Here is a 17262-nt window from a genome sequence, read left to right as displayed (position 1 = left end):
AGTATAGGTAACACCTTAACATCGAAATTTAATAAAATGCCTGTGCTAGGATTTCGAACAGCTTTTTTTTAAGAAACTGGCCTGATCTTTGGCGCCAGCATTGCCAACGGGTATCCTTGGCGATATGTGAAGTAGTGTTGGGAAACACAAATCCTGAGAAGGGATTCGAATCTTCGGAAGGGAATCAATAGGAATTTCTTGCTGTTGCGATAAATGGATGTAAAACTACTTATAGAACAACGGTTTTTGCTTTTTTTCATGTGATTTACATCGATTCAACATTCTTATAAAGCCCAATTTGTTATATTCTTTTACGGTTTACTTCAACACAAATACTATCATGATGATTGTTCCAAATACTATCATTGGTTGAAATACTATCATGATGATCATGAAATGATTGTTTTGATAGGAACGATTAGCGCGTTTAGCGTGTCTCATTGGGATTCTCCAAACGGGATCCGATCCGATCGAATCTTTCTAGGGATTAAATCTCCAAATCTTCCGAATCCCAAAGCTGCCAACTCTAATAGGAAGGCGATATTTCGACACGTGGTTTATCTGGACTGTGTATTAAAGCGCAAAGTTAGCACATTACTGGTGTAATGGTATAGAAAAAAGAGGTGTCCGACTTTAGAGTGCCGCCACTGCATTACTTATCACAGCAAAAAATTATCACAGTATCACCATACAACATCAAACGTACTTGTATTGTATTGTATTGTTTATTGTGGAAGTAATTGGCCGAGCGAGGTGGTCTTATTACTTAATACTACCCTATAACTTAAATCTAACAATACAAAGCTCATAAGTAACCGAACAAATACATTACATAACGCACAGTACAGTATACAGCTAGGTTAAAAATGAGTCGCGTGATGCCAGTCAAAATTATCGTAATTAGCGTTAAATTTCAGAGCCATCGCAGTTATGGGATCATTTTCACTATGTTGTGTTTTTAAGTTGTGTTTTAAGAAGTCGATAGTTACGAAATGTTCTAGAGGGTACATTTATGTTAATTCTAGCTAGTAGTTCGGGTGCGTCAGTCTCACCTATAATTAGCTTAGACATAAATTTCTGGTGAGCTACATCTCGTATCTTTTCAAGCGTCTCTAACCCAAACAGTAAACACCTAATTTCATAAGACGGACGAGGATCTACATTGCGACACGAGGTAAAACGCAGGACAAAACGTGTAAACTTTCTCTGTACTAAAATTTTATTTGGTAATACAATTGTTTGGACCATAAGCTGGATGAAGGAGACCATACTACCGAACTATACTCAAGCAGTGGACGAACAAGAGACTTGTACAACATTAAGAGACAGTGTGGGTCGGAAAATTCTCTCGATTGTCTGCAATGTATCTATGTTTTCTTACTTTGTAGAGCATTTTGAGCAGCAAAACTATGAATTATAATATGTTTACTACATTTGTTGTTATGTTTCAGGAAGCTTAAGACAATCGAGAATGTTGTTGTTGTTGTTGTTAAATGTTATCTTTATTTCTTTTCTTTTCACGGTTTGAATGAGTACAGTTTTCGCGAGATACAACATTTTTGTTTTTCAGCGCTGTCTTCTATTTGCTCTATAGGCAGTTGTATTTTGGAGAATATGATGAAGAATTTGGTTGAATGATTGATAACTTAAAGTAAATAAACTAACCTAATTAACCTATACCTATATCAGTCCTAATTTTTATTCAAATAGAGTTCTTATTAAAGTATGATTTGACAAACGACTGTTAGTTTGTATACGAATACTATTTTGAAAAGCTATTTCTTCAAGGGTAATTGTGTTGGCTTTGTTATGAAGATGTGTTGTCCTGATGCCGTACGTTTCATTAAGGATCATTCGTAGTATTTTGTTAAGGCTTGCTTGAAGTTTATTAAGGTAGGTTTTAGCACAGTCTTTCCAGACCGGGATTGCATATGTAATAGCTGGTAAGATGATGCATTTGTAAATTGCAATTTTGTTATCCTGGGAGAGTTTGGATCTTCGGTTGATCAACGGATAGAGTTTTCTAACAAAGATGGTGTTTTTTGTTATTAAATTTCGAACATGGTCGCGAAAGAGTAGCTTATGATCAAACGTTATTCCTAGGTAATTTACTGTCTTTGTCCATCTAATAGGAGTGTCTCCTATTTTAACCATATGACCTGTTGGTCTAAGGAGTGTGGACCGCATTTTGTGTGGAAAGATAATGGCTTGTGTTTTACTACCATTTAACTTTAATTTCCAATCCTGAACGTATTGGAATATGATATTTATACATTTCTGTGCTCTGTTTTTGAGTTCTAATATGGTTCTGCCTTTGACTGCAATGGCAGTGTCATCCGCAAAAAGAAATAGATTGCAGAAATGTGGGAGAGATGGTAGGTCCGAAAGATAAATTGTGAATAGAATGGGAGCCAAGATGCTCCCTTGGGGGACTCCAGCTGGGACGCTGGTAATACCAGAGGTTTGTTTCCCTAAGGTGACACGGAAAGTCCTTTGCGATAGATAGCTCTGAACAGTTTTGACAATGTAAGATGGAAGCCTCATGTTGACCATTTTATAGAGCAAGCCATCATGCCAGACATTGTCAAAAGCTTTTTCAAAATCCAACAAGATGACGGCCGTGGATCTTGAGTCTCTCTTGTTATTTGTTATGGTGTTTCGTAGACGTATTAACTGATGAATTGTAGAATGTCCTGATCGGAACCCAAATTGTTCAGGCGGAAGGATGCATAACTCTTCAATTGCATCTTTTAGCCGCCAATAAATAATTCTCTCAAAGAGTTTGCTTAAAGCTGCCAGCAAGCTAATGGGCCTGTAGCTCTCTGGTAATGTCGGATCTTTTCCAGGTTTAAGGACGGGTATGACCTTAGCGCATTTCCAACAGTCCGGAAAGTAGCCAAGTTCCATGCATTTCGTGAACACATTAGCCAGTAGTTCGATTGCGCGGGTGTGAAGCCGCTTAAGAAGGATGTTAAATATGGAATCAAAACCTGGTGCTTTCATGTTTATTAGGCTTTTACACGCAAATTTAATTTCATTGACTGTTGTTCTGGTTACGGATGGGGTGGATCCCATAGGCTGATCGAGATCAAGAACTGTGGACGAGACCAATGGTCCATGTCGGCTGTTGATATTTTCACCGATGTGATGTGCGATGGCGAATTGTTTCGCTAGTGAGTCGGTTTTTTCAGCAGATGATATAAGCGTTTGCCCATTAATTACAAAGGGGGGGACTGGTTTGGGTTTCATCTTGCAGACTTTAGCAATCTTCCAGAAAGCATTTGAGCGTGGATCAAGTTTTCCAAGATGATCACCAAAGTTCTTGTTACGTATTTCAGCAACTCTATATGAGATTATTCTGCCCAGCATCGCCGCTTGCTGTTTTAGAATGATATCGCCCGATCGTTGATAACGTCGTCTCAGATCATTTCTTTTAGTGATCAAGTTCTTTGTTTCTGGATCAAGTTTTATTAATTTGGTTTTAGTTATAACTGTAGGTACGCATTCGTTTTCAGCGGTCTTAATAGCATGTTCCAGATTTCTTATGGCATTATCAACATCTGTCCTTGACTGCACATCCGTGGTTAGTATATGAAGATCAGCCACTACACCAAAACGTTGCCAGTCCACTTGCTGAAAATTTTTGCGTTTTATTGGTGGTATTATAGTTGCACAGCAATCAATTTCAGCTAGTACTGGGAAATGGTCCGAATTTAGAGCATCGATAGTTTTAGGTTTACTTATAGTAATGTTTGTAAGGAAAAAGTCGATTATACTCGGGCGACCGCGATTTGGGATGTGGGTGAAACTATCTGGGTAGACGAAGGTAAACCTTCCAAGCAGCGACAAATCGGAGAGTAGAACCCCATTAGTGTTATTACGAGCATTGCCCCAAATCACGTGTCTGGCATTTAGGTCAGACCCTATTAGTGTCCGAGCATTTGTGCTCGTGAGCGATAATATATCCTTTTGAAAGATGCAGCCATTTCATTAGCGATCGTACATTGTTTAGGGCAATATGCTGATATTAGATTAAATGATCCAGTTTGTGTTTGAACTCGTATGCCAATTGCCTCAATTATGCTGGTTTTGTAATTTGAAAGTAGCTTATGTTGAATGGGTTTTCGTACTGCGATCGCTACTCCACCCCCTCTCGTTTCTGCAGGTCGATCGAGTCTGTGGATAGTATAATTTTCGATGTATAAGCTCAGATCAGGTTTGAGAAATGTTTCTACTATGAGAGCGATATCAATTTTATGCTGATGTAGGAAGTCTCCTAGTGGTATTGCCTTGGATTTTACAGATTGTGCGTTCCATACTACAACTCTTAGCTTATCCATAGGTAATGATAAGTTCCCCTAAGACGGTGATTTGATCAGCCTTGGTACGGCAAGAACGGAGCTTTGTGCTCATTTCTTTGAAAATTTGCATTAGCGTAGTAGCGTCATACAGGTTTTCTTGTTGGGTGGAGATCGGCTCGGGAATAGTCGTCTGAGCGTTTATCAATCGTTGCGCAAGATTGTATTGAAAGCCCGGTGGCACTTGTGTGTTGGTGTTTTTTCGGGGGAATGCGGAACTGCTGGGAGCAGAAGACGGCATGCCGGTAAGCGGGAAGTGCTCAGTGGAGGAGAGTGGTGGGGGGCTCTCTGGTTGTTCTTAGCAGCGGATGAATGATTTCTGCGTATTTTTTGATTTGCAAGTATTTGTATTTGCTGGTATTTTGTGCGTTGAGGGCAAGTCACATCACGCGCTCGATGATTTTCACCACAATTTGCGCATTTTACCGTGGCATCAACATTGTTTTTTGCGTTGCAGGAATCAGTATGATGAGATTCGGCGCAGACCGCACAACGAGGTTGGATGCGACAGTTTCGGGTACCGTGTCCAAAGTTTTGACAGCGAAGGCATTGAGTGGGACCTTTGTGCCCGCCTCGATATGATTCCCATTTCACAATTACGGATTGTATTGTGCGAACTGTTTCCAGCTTTTTCATGGAACATGAACCTCTCTTGAAATGAGCGAGATAGAGCTGTTGATGATAGCTCTGATTTTCCTCATTTTTTTCTTTTTATACGGAACACCTCCGTTACTTCGAGATTGTAGTTGACTTTGAGTTCATCTACTATGTCGTCTATTTCGATAAGCGGTAGACCGCGGATAACTGCTTTGAAAGGACGATCTTCTTTCAAGTCGTGCGTGAAAAATTCCACTTTTTTCCCTTCTAGTAAGCTTATGATGGCTCGGTGGTCAGCTAGAGATTTGGCAAATATCTTTGTGCCAATTCCGCTAAGTTGGTACTCTACGTACAATTTTCTCGATTGCAACTCCGGGCGCAGGGAGGCAAGGGGCATAGATTTGACCACGATTGGTGGGAGTTTAGCATTAGGCTTGCTGGTGTGTTTAGTGGGGGCTGACGTAGAGGCTTCTACGTTTACATCCATTAGGACATTTGACGCTTGTCTACGCCCCTTGGCCCAGACTTGAGTAAATTCATCGTTTTCTGTACTTACTGTTTCATCATATGCATCTTGCGTTTCCATTCTTGCACGCTTCGATTCGTTGGAATTTAGGCTGTTCGAACGCGATCGTTCTTGTTGATTTTCTTTTCTCCCGCTCGTTCTCTCCATCACGGCGGAGCACCGCGGCGCACACACACTATCATAGGCCAATTGTCGGCGTTTCTCAATTTGTCGCACGCTCAGAAAACACGTCTGTTCAGCTCCGCAGTCCACACGCGACTCTCGGGAATGTTAATTTCTTTTCATCTTTACAACCATTCTTGATTGAAATGCTTAACATAACCAGACAGTTTCTCTGATTCGATCGAAGCGGGAACGATTGAAGCGATTGTCATTAATTACATAAAACAATGGTTACCTTCGATGTTTAGAACATTTTCAAATATGGTTCGCATTACTGCACGATTTTAAGCAATCGTTTTTAGAGTTCAAAGTCAATCAAAGTAAGGAAACTGGCTGATGTTATGATTCTTTTTTAATCGGTCATATCAATTTGATGTTTATTCTCGTGTTCTTAGTTTTGTCTTTTCTGTAGTTATTAAGCTATTAATCGTGCTTTACTTTTATGACCTTAAAGCCATGTTATGGCTTAACATTTTTGCATTTGTGGAGAGCATTTTTACAACAAAATTTGTAAATTAGAACCTTTTTTTGTTTTCGTTTATTTTTCAAAGGATTTTTTAACTCAATTTTTCTTCATCTTTTATGGAAAATCGCAGACTAGTTAATACAATGAGTTAAGTTTTTTTTCTGCCTCTTCTAATGGTGGTTTTGGATGCAGCAGAGAAATGTATGTGCCGTTTTTGGGATGCGTTGCCTTCAATAAAAAATCTACCCCTGTTTTGTGATCGTTTTCCGTTATTGATTTGATAATCTTTTTTAATTTATGATAATTATCTATTGATAATATGAACCCAATTCAATTGCTCAATTGATCCTTTCCATACGGTAAAACTGCATCGCATTGCACAACTTCATACATGCCAAACCATTTTTGAAACATTTCTCTGCTGCATCCAAAACCACCATTAGAAGAGGCAGAAAAAAAACCTCAACATTGAATCAGTCCACACCCATCTTCAGCATGGAATGTTTCATCCCTCAAGCAAGACAAGTTTGCATCACACTTTTCTTAATAACAGTACCACCAACCAAAGCACAAAACACCCAACAATCAAATAAAGAAATCCCAATTCCCCTCCCCAGTCCCACCACGCACCACCGCCTAAAAACTGAGACAACGGCCAAACGATTGTGCTCAAACGGTTTTACAAGGGGGGAGTGGGTATAAGGTAGCATAAAAATCAACATATTATTAACCTTTCATAATATTCCCTTTTTTTCTTTCTACCGGGCACACAATATACAATATCTCTCCCGGAGCATCCCTCCCTCCCAAACCGGTCAAACCAATTTCACGTCACCTTTCAACAACAGCCCCAGCAGTGGCCAGCTATTTGGTCCGTTTTGGTGGCTTCGGACGTTTTGGTTCAGCCGTGGATCTTCATTCTCACCGCAACAATTGCACAAATCATACGGTAGCGCATAATTGTAGCTTCTATTATGCGCGCCACTCAAACAGACGCAACAAACAGAAGCTGAGGAGTTGCGGGAAGGGAGGAATGGAGGAAACGAATGAAAAACGCCACAAAATTCAGGAAGGTGCTTATTAATCGTTCTCAAACTCGCTTAACAAAACGGAGGCGCTGCTACCGGATTGATTGACTCTGTGTCTGTGTGTGTGTGTATGTGTCTCGATCGATCGTGCGCACACACTGTGTGCGCAATCGTTCTTCGGTTGGAAAAGAGGAGAGAACAGAGGGCGTTAACGCCACCATGATTAGTAAACCCCTTTTTTTGGGGTGTGAAAACAGATGCCCCCTTGGGTGTGACGGTTTTCTCACTGCCCCCTGGGTGTGTGTGTGTGCGTTAGAAAATTTCCCCTCCAAATCTCAGCTCAGCTTCTAACGTCCCGGGGGTTGGTGGTCCTGTGTGCGTGCGGTGAGGATAATTACATGTTTCGGCAACGCGCTGGCGTATTCTACAGCGTGCGAGGGCAGGACCTTTGCTTGAATGTGCAGCCCGCTTGCCTGTCTATATGGTTCTTGAATGGAGTTTGGGAGTGAGTTTTCACATTTGAATGTCTTTTCTACTCTGTTTAAGATCGATGATCGATGAGGCTTTCCTTCACCACGTTCTAGATATTTGTGTGCTTCTAGAAAAAGCGCATAGAAAAAAGCGTGAATTTTGGGATCATTTTTGTCATATTCAAAACTTAAAAGCAGATGACCATTACACACTTAGTTGAAATTATATTTTCCGCCCCAAAATGTGTCTGTTGATTCGGCAAATCATTTTATACCTACATGAGTGAGCCATGAATCGTTCTATGGTGGAAAAAAGGAATGTAACCCTTAAGATCCTTATGAAGATTAATTCTTCATTCTGTTCTAATAATATGCTTTCGGACATTTCGCTTCTGATGTTACAGTACACAAATTCCTTTGACATCTTAACACCAACACCAGTGAGGTGTGATATTTCCGTGCGATCTACGGAGAACCTGTTCAACTGCTACCTTCTTCTAGCTACGTCGACCTCAGTAGTCGATTGGATAAGAGCGTCAGCTTCTGCAAGACCGAACAGATTCTATTCCCATCCAGACCAAAACTTTTCAAATGTCAATTGCGCAAGGAGATTTGGTTTCCTCCTGGTTACTAGTTGATACATTTCTTAGCGCTCTAGATCAAAAATAAGAAAACCGTCAATGTTTTGTACTACCCAACCTGGTGATACAACCATGTCCACACCCCCCACACATGAGCGACTAATGATTTTCGACGAATGAGTTCACCGGTGGTACGGCTGATTAGAAAAGTCTCCGAGTACTAACTATTACATTAAGAACTGTATCGTAGCTCGTTATGTATCTTTCTTTATGTATACTATGCTACTTTATAGCATTTGTTATTAAATTTTCCCAGGTAATACGACTGTTGTCTCAAGTACGTTTGAATCAATTCGATGGTGTATTAACTTGAAATCTTGAAAGTATAATTTATAAATTCCAAAAAAGCCCTTGTAAATCTGTAGCAACGTTATGTATAGAAAAAACGCTAAAATTCTTTCCAAAAAGATTTTGCCAAACATTTCATAAACTTTACACCGAATTGTAGCTCTTTAAATTTAACATTACCGTCCACATGTTACGGCTCGTGGTCGTGATCCATACATCATTATCATAAGGAAGATCACTTTAGGGGAAAGACAATAAGAACTATAAGTGGAACCACTCATAACGAGTTTTTTTGGATTACGAGCAAATCTTAATGCTCAACAAATACCTCTCATAAAGAGAAAAGTTTCGCATAACGAGCAAAATCATTGTTTCTTCTGGTACGTTTTTTTGGTGCCGATGTACAATCAAAATCATGATTGGTAAACATTGAGCATTTCTTTGATTTTTATTATCGCGAGGACAAATTAAAAAAAAACTATTGCAAGAAGGAAAAGTATCGCATAACTGTTCGGGGCACAAATGTGCGGTAAATTGACGAATGTTTGTGGCACATTTTGCTGGATCTGCTTGATCGTGGAGGTGAGAGATTTCTCTGCAAATTCGTGCGAATTATAGGAATGTCATGTGACTACTTATGTATGCAAGTGTGTTGTAGATTTGATGCCCATAAAATTATCGAAATCTGTAATTACTTTATTTGCGCGGAAGAATGCTTACCATAACCAATATCTGTAATGAAACTGGCTTGTTAAAAATAAGTCTAGTTGGAAATGTTTCTAAAATGTTTTCTAAAATGAAAGTCTAACACAATCGACCATTTTTTCAAGAAAATGAGCCAAAAACAAAGAAATAGTGAACTACAAATATATTCCCAATTAGTAATATAATACAGACATTGTTATTTTTTTTCCGGTGCAGATATGCCCTTTTTACTGAAACCGATTGATTCACTTTTTATACAAATCATATGGAATAAGCCTCCCGCATAACGTCACTGGTACGAGTTAAACACGTTAGGAGGAGTTTCACTGTATCTGTATAAAAGAATAGAAACAGCTTCTACTGGTTTTCCATAAACTCATCTTCCTGGTAATGATAATTAGCTCTATCAATGCTTACATCTTCACCGATTAAGAAACGATGTTACTTTTGCCTGGTTTTTGAGCGAATTTGATCCACACTGCCGAGGCGTATGTAACATGACAAACATTCAGTGTTTTTCAGCATGACTTGCACAACCCCACTATCTTCTTTGGGTCCCCACTTCCATCGTCTAAGCGTGTTTTTCATTGTGAAAAAAGAGACACATAATAACACTTGCGATGAGATGAGCCGTACATATTGGATGCGCGGGGCCGCAGATATGTAACGAGACGCTGAACGCATTTGTATAATTTTCACATCACACTTTGCGCTGGAAACGGATGCGAAAATTTGACGAGAAAATTGTTCACTTCCGCCCTTCGAACATACATTTTGTTTGTGTTTGTTTCCTCGTTTTTTTGTACTAAATATTGCATCTTTTTTGCTTGGTTTTTGGTATGCTTTCAGTAATATTTGTTTAGTTTTGTTTACTGTTTCTTTCCCTTTTTATCGTTCATTGAGCATTGATTTTTGAGTATTACTAACTTGTAGTTTCTATTTTGCTTGTTCAACTTCTTTATCTGAGTGTTTTACTGTTTTTTCTTGTTTTATCCTTCTTTTTTGCATTATGATTCCTTTTAGTTCTCATGATTGTACATTTATCTTTATTGTTCATTTATTCCTTTCATCCATTGCATTTTGAGCAGATTAATACATAACTTCATTTACTCAAAGTTTAACAATTCGTGCCTTGAAAATTTGGCCACCATGCAACCATGGAACAAAACTCACTTACAACAATTGCAATGAAAATTAACAGCAGCAAAAAGTCTCACACCAAAAAAAGTAAAACCCAAATCCTATTTTATTTCAATTGTGTATCGCTTTCGCAGTTGTGTAAAGCAAGAACACTTAGAATGGAACGAAAAACGCACCATTCAACGGAAAATTAATCGATCCCATTTTACTTCCTCGTACAGAGAAGGCTGAAGTGCTCCACAAAGTCACCACGAAAGCGGTGAACACTTGAGCCTCGAACCTTAAAAAAACATTCACCTTCAGAAATCCCACACCATCTACCAGGCTCCTGCGAACTTCTCTCTCTGTGTGCGTGTGTATCATATGCAAATAGCTGGCAAGGTAAAGATCAATTAGTTTCAAGTGCTTCTTAAGAAAAAGTCCCAGCGAGTCGACGGCGACGAACGATTAATCGGCCGAAGGAGCACACTGTAAACGAAGGTAAAGGTTTTTTTTTTGTCCGTCTCCTGAAGGACCCACCACAATTTGGTCTCAGAAAAAGCGAAAAAAAACACTGTCATAGAATTGTAGGATTAAGAGAAGCTTCAAATTCGAAATTCCTTCAGACGGGTTTCGTGAGAAGAAGGTGAGAAAATTAGTGTGTTGTACTGGGGAGAAGAAAAAAAAAGGAAATCAATCCCGGATACGGTGAAAGAATCAACAAATTAACTACCTCACAATAGACGCGGCTACCACCGCGGAAAGGAACGACCGAAGGCCACATTTCAATGCAACACTTGACAAACTTCCTGGTCGCGCACACGGAATCTCGCCGGGCCCGTCTTCATTAATTGCACACGATCCAAGCAAACAAGAGCAAGGAAGTCCCACGGATTATGTGTGGCCACAGAAACAGTGGGCCTTCAAAACCCCGTGAAAATCCCTCCCTACCCCCCTAAAAAGGCCTGAAAACGCAACCAGAGACGCAAACAATATTGGGAAAAAACTGGGAAATCCAATCCACTTGCGGGCGAAATGAGACGGTTTTTTTGTTGGTTTGTTCCACGCTTCCGCAAGATCGCTATCGGAGGTTGGGGTGTGGTCGTCGCAAACCCTCCTCTGCCCGTTTTGGTTGAAGGACTCGGGGTGCTCCTCGGTAGTGGTGGTGTTGCGCGAACCGTGAACCCCTTGTCCTCAACGGCGACGTTCGCCACTCGAGAGCCACGGGATCAAGTGCTGTTCAAGCGCTCAATCGATTGCACTATTTTGCATCCGCGGTTTCCTAGTTTCCCTTTTTCCCTTTTTTACCTATTTCGTTCATTGTAGTACGGAAAGGACTGCTGGCGACTCCTTTTATCGGGTGCATAACGAAGCATAACTTCCGGGTTGTCGCGTTTGGTATGATTTGGAAGGAAGGGAGGATATGGATGGGGAGGGAATGGTTTAATCGTTCTAACAATTCCTACTAAGTACTTCACGGGAACAGCCACGCTTAGAGTTGCGAGAGAGTAACTGTTTTTGTTTGCGTCCTGGTCAATATGCAATCGGAACTTTACACGTTCAATGCAATGTTATGAAATTACAATACAAAGCGAACATGCAAGCGAACTAGTTTTAAACGCTACATAGAAACAAGAAAAGACATTTTTAGATCTTAAAAATGTGTATGATGCTTTCCAATCGATGGTAAGGTAAGTACTATAAGGAATAAAATAAAAAAGAACTACGTAAATCACATTTTAAAAGAGGAAAAAATCAAAGGAATATAAAACAAAACGCAAAAACAATAGCAAAACAAAGGAGAAATTCAAACACAAATAAAAAACTGTATAGAAATCAGAAAAAAAACAAAAGAAGAAAACGTAAAAACGTATATCACTGTTAAGGGAAAAGGAATAACAGCTAAGACAATATAACAAACACAAAAACAGTAAGAAAACGTTCACGAAATTCAAGAACAAAACAACGAAAGTAATCGATAGATAAACGAAAAATAGTATAGAAATCGGAAAAGAAGAAACAAAAAAAAGAGAAATACTACGTATATCACAGCAAAAAACAAATGTAATGCAAAAAAAAAACAAGAAAATATAAGAGGAATCCAAAAATAAATTAACGTAAAAAATCGATAAATACAAGAAACACATCATAGAAATCAAGCAATCTATTTCTAAATTGACATAGAAATTGAAAAGTTGAATTGAAATTGAGTGACATAAAAAGTAAAATGTCTTCATAAAACAACACATTATAATGCAAAAACTAATATCAAGAAACAGATTTATCCTAAAACGGAATAAAATTGAACATTATATGAGTAAATACGTAAAAAAAAACAATATTTTAAACTAAAAATGCTTTTCTTATGAAATCTTTATCATCAAAACAGCTATGTGGAATTATTTCAACACAAATGGCTACACAAATGTGTATTCTTTCTTTCTCTGTTATTGCACCATTAAAACTGTGGTCGTGTTCAATACCTTTCTTTCTCATTTTTGTGTTTTTTTTTTTAATAATTTGTATAAACCATTAATAAAAGCCCTCAAAAGTTTGCATTTACCGATCCGTTTTCATTTCCACTCTTATGCGACCATTATTATTGCGCTGCAGATGGAGCGGGTGACTGTGTATCGTTTCAATAATTCCGCAAACAAATGCACGTTGTAATATATACTTCAGTGAACAATCACACTTCTCGGTGATGGGGTTGGTGTGTTTTTTTAATGTCAACGAGTACACGAGTGTAAAAATCGATTCGATACTTTATAAATCTCCAGCAACATAAAACGGAGGAACATACGTTTAGAGGAGTCCTTTTTGTTTCATTTATTCATTTATTTGAACTAAACGGTTTGCAAATGGATAGAAATAATTGGAAAACAATGGATGTTTAACGTACTACAGACGCTTTTTTAACATTTAACAAAAAGGTAAATTACATTTCGTAACAAGTTTTTCATTGAATAATGATGTATACTAATGATGTATGACGTATGATTTATAATAATGATGTAATTTGTAATAAAGATATAAGAAATCAAATTCGGTTAATGTTCAATGCATGAAAATAACTCAAAAATTAAACGAATAACTCAACACGATTGTCAGAAAATTACAACGCGCTTTCCGATGCTTCCGTGCTGGAATTTGCTCTTCAGCAACACTTTAAGAAACATGTGAAAAAATATATTTCCCAGAGATCACCACCATGTGACCCAGGATCGACGGGTGGCCAGGACCCACCCATCGCTGCAGCAGGATTCCGTGTTAAAGCCTTTCCCCGGTGATCGTGGTCCACCATTTCGGGATCAAATTCCGTACGGTACTACGGGTCTTGCAAACGGGGTAAAGGGCTTAATTTGGGGTCGGTGTGAAAAGGATTGAGGGCAATGTCGTGGCGTGCGTGGCACTGCCCGCCTGCCTGCCTGCGGTGCACTATTGTGAGGTTTAATTGACCACTTTTATCCTTTTAATATCCTTTATCGGTATGGGGGATTGCCAAAACGCACGCTGCTGTGACATCCGGCAACTGTGTATCGACACAGCACACACAGCCCGGACATTCGGCTATGGCCGGACCTGTAGCTCTTGCTGCGCTATAACCTTGAAAGGGAAAATTGGAAACAGAGAACATATTGATTAGGTTGAGTAGGTAGGGAAAGGAAGTAAGAAATGAATAATGAAGTAAAAGAAATATTGCAATACAGTTTTGAAGTATAACATATTCTATGATTTGATAATTATTTTCTTTAAGAATTAAGGATTCCTTTTGATAAGAACAATAACAATTGTATTAGGATATTCCGATTATTATAAGAAAAAGCGATGAAAAATTATGAAATAAAACTAACTGGAATCGAAAAGATATAATTAAATGAAATAACTTATCATAAATATTCTTAAATATTGCCAAACAAAATCTAACCTTAAAAAGATAAAAATACAAATGGAAAATATCACATAACATTAGCGATAAAATAAATAAAAAATGTAACGTTATTACGATGTAACGGTAAAAATTCAAATTTCGCTCATAACGCCATTCGTCGTCACAAATCGTTTCGTCGTCTACGGACGTCACCCCTCGGAAAGTCGGGCGAAAACGAGCTGTCAAAACAAAGCCGAACCGTCAAAGCAAACAGAGCGGCGCCGCGAACACTGTGGTTTGTTTACTGCACCGTTTGTGCAGGAAAATTGTTGAAAAACGCTACTTTTGCTGTGAAAAAACGGCATTTCATTTGTGAAATAGTTAAAGCACAAAACATTCCACATCGCCACTACCATGGACCGGCACGATCAGACGTTGATGGACAAATCGATGCGGTCGGTGTTTGGTAAGAGCGCTAAAAAGGCAACACAACACAGCATCGTCTATCGCTAACAACCGGCGTTTTTCACACTCGTTTTAGTCGGAAACATCCCGTACGAAGCAACGGAAGAGAAACTGAAGGATATTTTCTGTGAAGTTGGACCCGTTCTATCGCTAAAGTAAGTGACCACACTCGATTGTTTGTTTACATCGTGTGCTCTAACTCACTCATCCTCTTCCCATTAACAGATTGGTATTCGACCGAGAGAGTGGCAAACCGAAAGGGTACGGATTCTGCGAATACAAAGACCAGGAAACGGCCCTCAGCGCCATGCGCAACCTGAACGGCTACGAGTTCGGTGGACGTGCTCTGCGCGTCGACAACGCCTGTACGGAAAAGTCCCGCATGGAGATGGCCGCCCTGCTGCAAGGCCCCCAGGTAGAGAACCCGTACGGCGCCGAGTGCGATCCGGAAGAAACTCCCGACCTGATTGCGAAAGCCGTTACCGGCCTGCAGCCGGACCAGATGTACGAGCTGATGCGCCAAGCGAAAGCGTGCATACAGAACGATCCGCTCGAGGCGCGCAACATGCTGCTCGAGAATCCGCAGCTCACGTACGCCCTGCTCCAGTCGGCGGTTGTGATGCGGATTGTCGATTCGCACACCGCCCTGTCCTTCCTGCACGGGCGTAACACGATGCCACCGGTGCTGACGGACGATCCACTGAGTGCGGTGCCGACGGTGCGGGAACAGATACATCCCGCGTTCGACGGTCCGGACGGTGGCGGACACGAACCGAGACAGTTTCATCACGACAGTGACGAGCGGCATCTACTGCGCGACCGTATGGCACAAGCGGCGGCGGCACCGCCCGTCCCAATGGACATGGATATGCGTATGATGGATCCGTTTATGGCGGGCCATCAGCCCGGCAATATCCTACCGGAACCGGTTGCATTCCCACCGGCCGGTGTCGAGATACGGCCCCGTCCCGTTGATCCACGTCTGCACAAAGATCCAAGGTTGGAGGCTGCGGGCGCACCGTCCGGTCCGATGGGTGGCAGCAAAGCACAAATGGCGACCGCCTCAAGCGCACTGGCAGACCATGCGGCCAAGGCAGCGGCGGCCGAGCCGAAATCCAAAGCGGGAGCATCGAACGATGCCTCGGACCAGGAGAAGGCGGCACTGATCATGCAGGTGCTGCAGCTTTCCGACGAGCAGATTGCACTACTGCCGCAGGATCAGCGTGCCAGCATTCTGGTGCTAAAGGAACAGATTTCACGCAATGCACCGAAATAAGCGAGAGGGGAGTAGTAATATTAAAATAAAACTGTTTAAGTGTATGAAGAAGCTTCGAACGAATCCTTTCTTTAGCGTTTTTTTTTTTTTGAGAAATACTGCCTCACGAACAAGACAAGATAGAAAAGCAACAAAACAACGGTCTTATTTATACATCAAGTGCCCCTCTTCACCTTTAACAAAACCCTCCAAAAACCGTTTAAATGCTTAGTTAAATTCAAAATCACAAGCTCCACACCCTCCTTTTCCTCCCAAGTTCTATTCATCCTTACAATTGCAAACGGCAATTACTGGGAAACGGGCAGCCAAGAGAGGTTCATTAAAAAATAACAACCGCCCCACAATAATGGACGACATTCGACTTGCTTTATGCACCCGTCAGTAGCACAACAATCGCCAAAACCGATTGATTTTCCACCAAATAAAGCCTGAATCCTGCCATTCAAATCAGATACATGTGTGTGCGCGCGCGACAAGGGTTCGCGGTCCACTTTCCAGGGGAGTGTGAACAGAATTTCAACCGAGAGGAAAAAAAGAACAGGGAATTCACACCGTAGGTACCTGTGACTGCTGCTCGCCTACAAACCCACACAGGCCCCCGGCTCACAATAGTTTCCTTTACATCCGGGTTCGGATCGGATTCCCTCAGCGATTTGCCCTTATTACAATGGTGCAGTTGACACATTTACTTGAATAGGATTCGATGAAACAGAACAAAAAAGTCCTTCCAAGAGTCCTTCTAGGGATTCAAAAATCGAACAATGTTTCTCTTTCTCTCTTGTTTGTCCCTTTAAAAACACGGATAAAGGAAACAAGCCCACGCGTGTATAATTGTGGACAAGAAACGCCCACAATGCCCACCGGAACCTCTCTCCCCGAGCCTTTGCTTGCAAGCGGCAAACAATAGTGCGCCCAACACACTCACACAAAAGGTGACGATTATTGAAATCATATCCTTAGACTGTCTCTCTCCCTTTTGTTGTCCCCGTACGGACAAAAACACTGATTGCGGTTCACGACACGACCAAGAAGGAGCGGGATAATTGTGGGCCGACCGACCGGATCTATTTGGTGTCAAATGCAATGGGCGCGCCAGCCCATTTCCGACCTCGGGTTGAAAAATGAGGAAGAAAGGAACAGCAGCGCATGGGTGAAACGATGTCCCCGCACTGTATTCGCATAATTTTTAGCGTTTCTTTGTACTACACCCTAGTTATGGATCAAGTTGGCAAAAATCTTGAAAAATCGTAACCGACTCCGGAAGGTAGGTCCTACCAGCATTACCCGAAG

General features: G+C 40.7%; 2 protein-coding genes across 2 annotated transcripts in view; one reads left to right on the top strand and one right to left on the bottom strand.

The window, feature by feature from the left end:
* Window positions 1-13160: 13160 nt before the first annotated feature.
* LOC120900141 (glutactin-like) overlaps window positions 13161-17262 on the bottom strand; it is a 47020-nt gene continuing 42918 nt past the window's right edge. The window contains exon 7 of the transcript XR_005739154.1: window positions 13161-13966. The gene's annotated coding sequence lies outside the window, so the exon portion shown is untranslated. The remainder of the gene's footprint in view (window positions 13967-17262) is intronic.
* Window positions 14493-16023, top strand: LOC120900142 (cleavage stimulation factor subunit 2 tau variant-like). Its single transcript, XM_040306767.1, has 3 exons — window positions 14493-14697; window positions 14773-14851; window positions 14922-16023. Exons 1-3 carry the CDS (start codon window positions 14646-14648, stop codon window positions 15970-15972), a joined length of 1182 nt encoding a protein of 393 aa, XP_040162701.1. The 5' UTR covers window positions 14493-14645; the 3' UTR covers window positions 15973-16023.

This window comes from Anopheles arabiensis, chromosome 3 (assembly GCF_016920715.1).
Source record: "Anopheles arabiensis isolate DONGOLA chromosome 3, AaraD3, whole genome shotgun sequence".
NCBI lineage: Eukaryota > Metazoa > Arthropoda > Insecta > Diptera > Culicidae > Anopheles > Anopheles arabiensis.
The sequence above is the reverse complement of the archived record's forward strand: the minus strand, read 5'-3'. Positions and strand labels throughout refer to the sequence as shown.

What these genes read in the sequence shown, in the direction of transcription:
- LOC120900142 (XM_040306767.1), top strand. Translation starts at nt 14,646, where the DNA reads ATGGACCGGCACGATCAGACGTTGATGGACAAATCGATGCGGTCGGTG. An exon ending in ATCGATGCGGTCGGTGTTTG is followed by an intron (nt 14,698 to 14,772) that starts GTAAGAGCGCTA and finishes CACTCGTTTTAG; the next exon opens with TCGGAAACATCCCGTACGAA. An exon ending in GGACCCGTTCTATCGCTAAA is followed by an intron (nt 14,852 to 14,921) that starts GTAAGTGACCAC and finishes TCCCATTAACAG; the next exon opens with ATTGGTATTCGACCGAGAGA.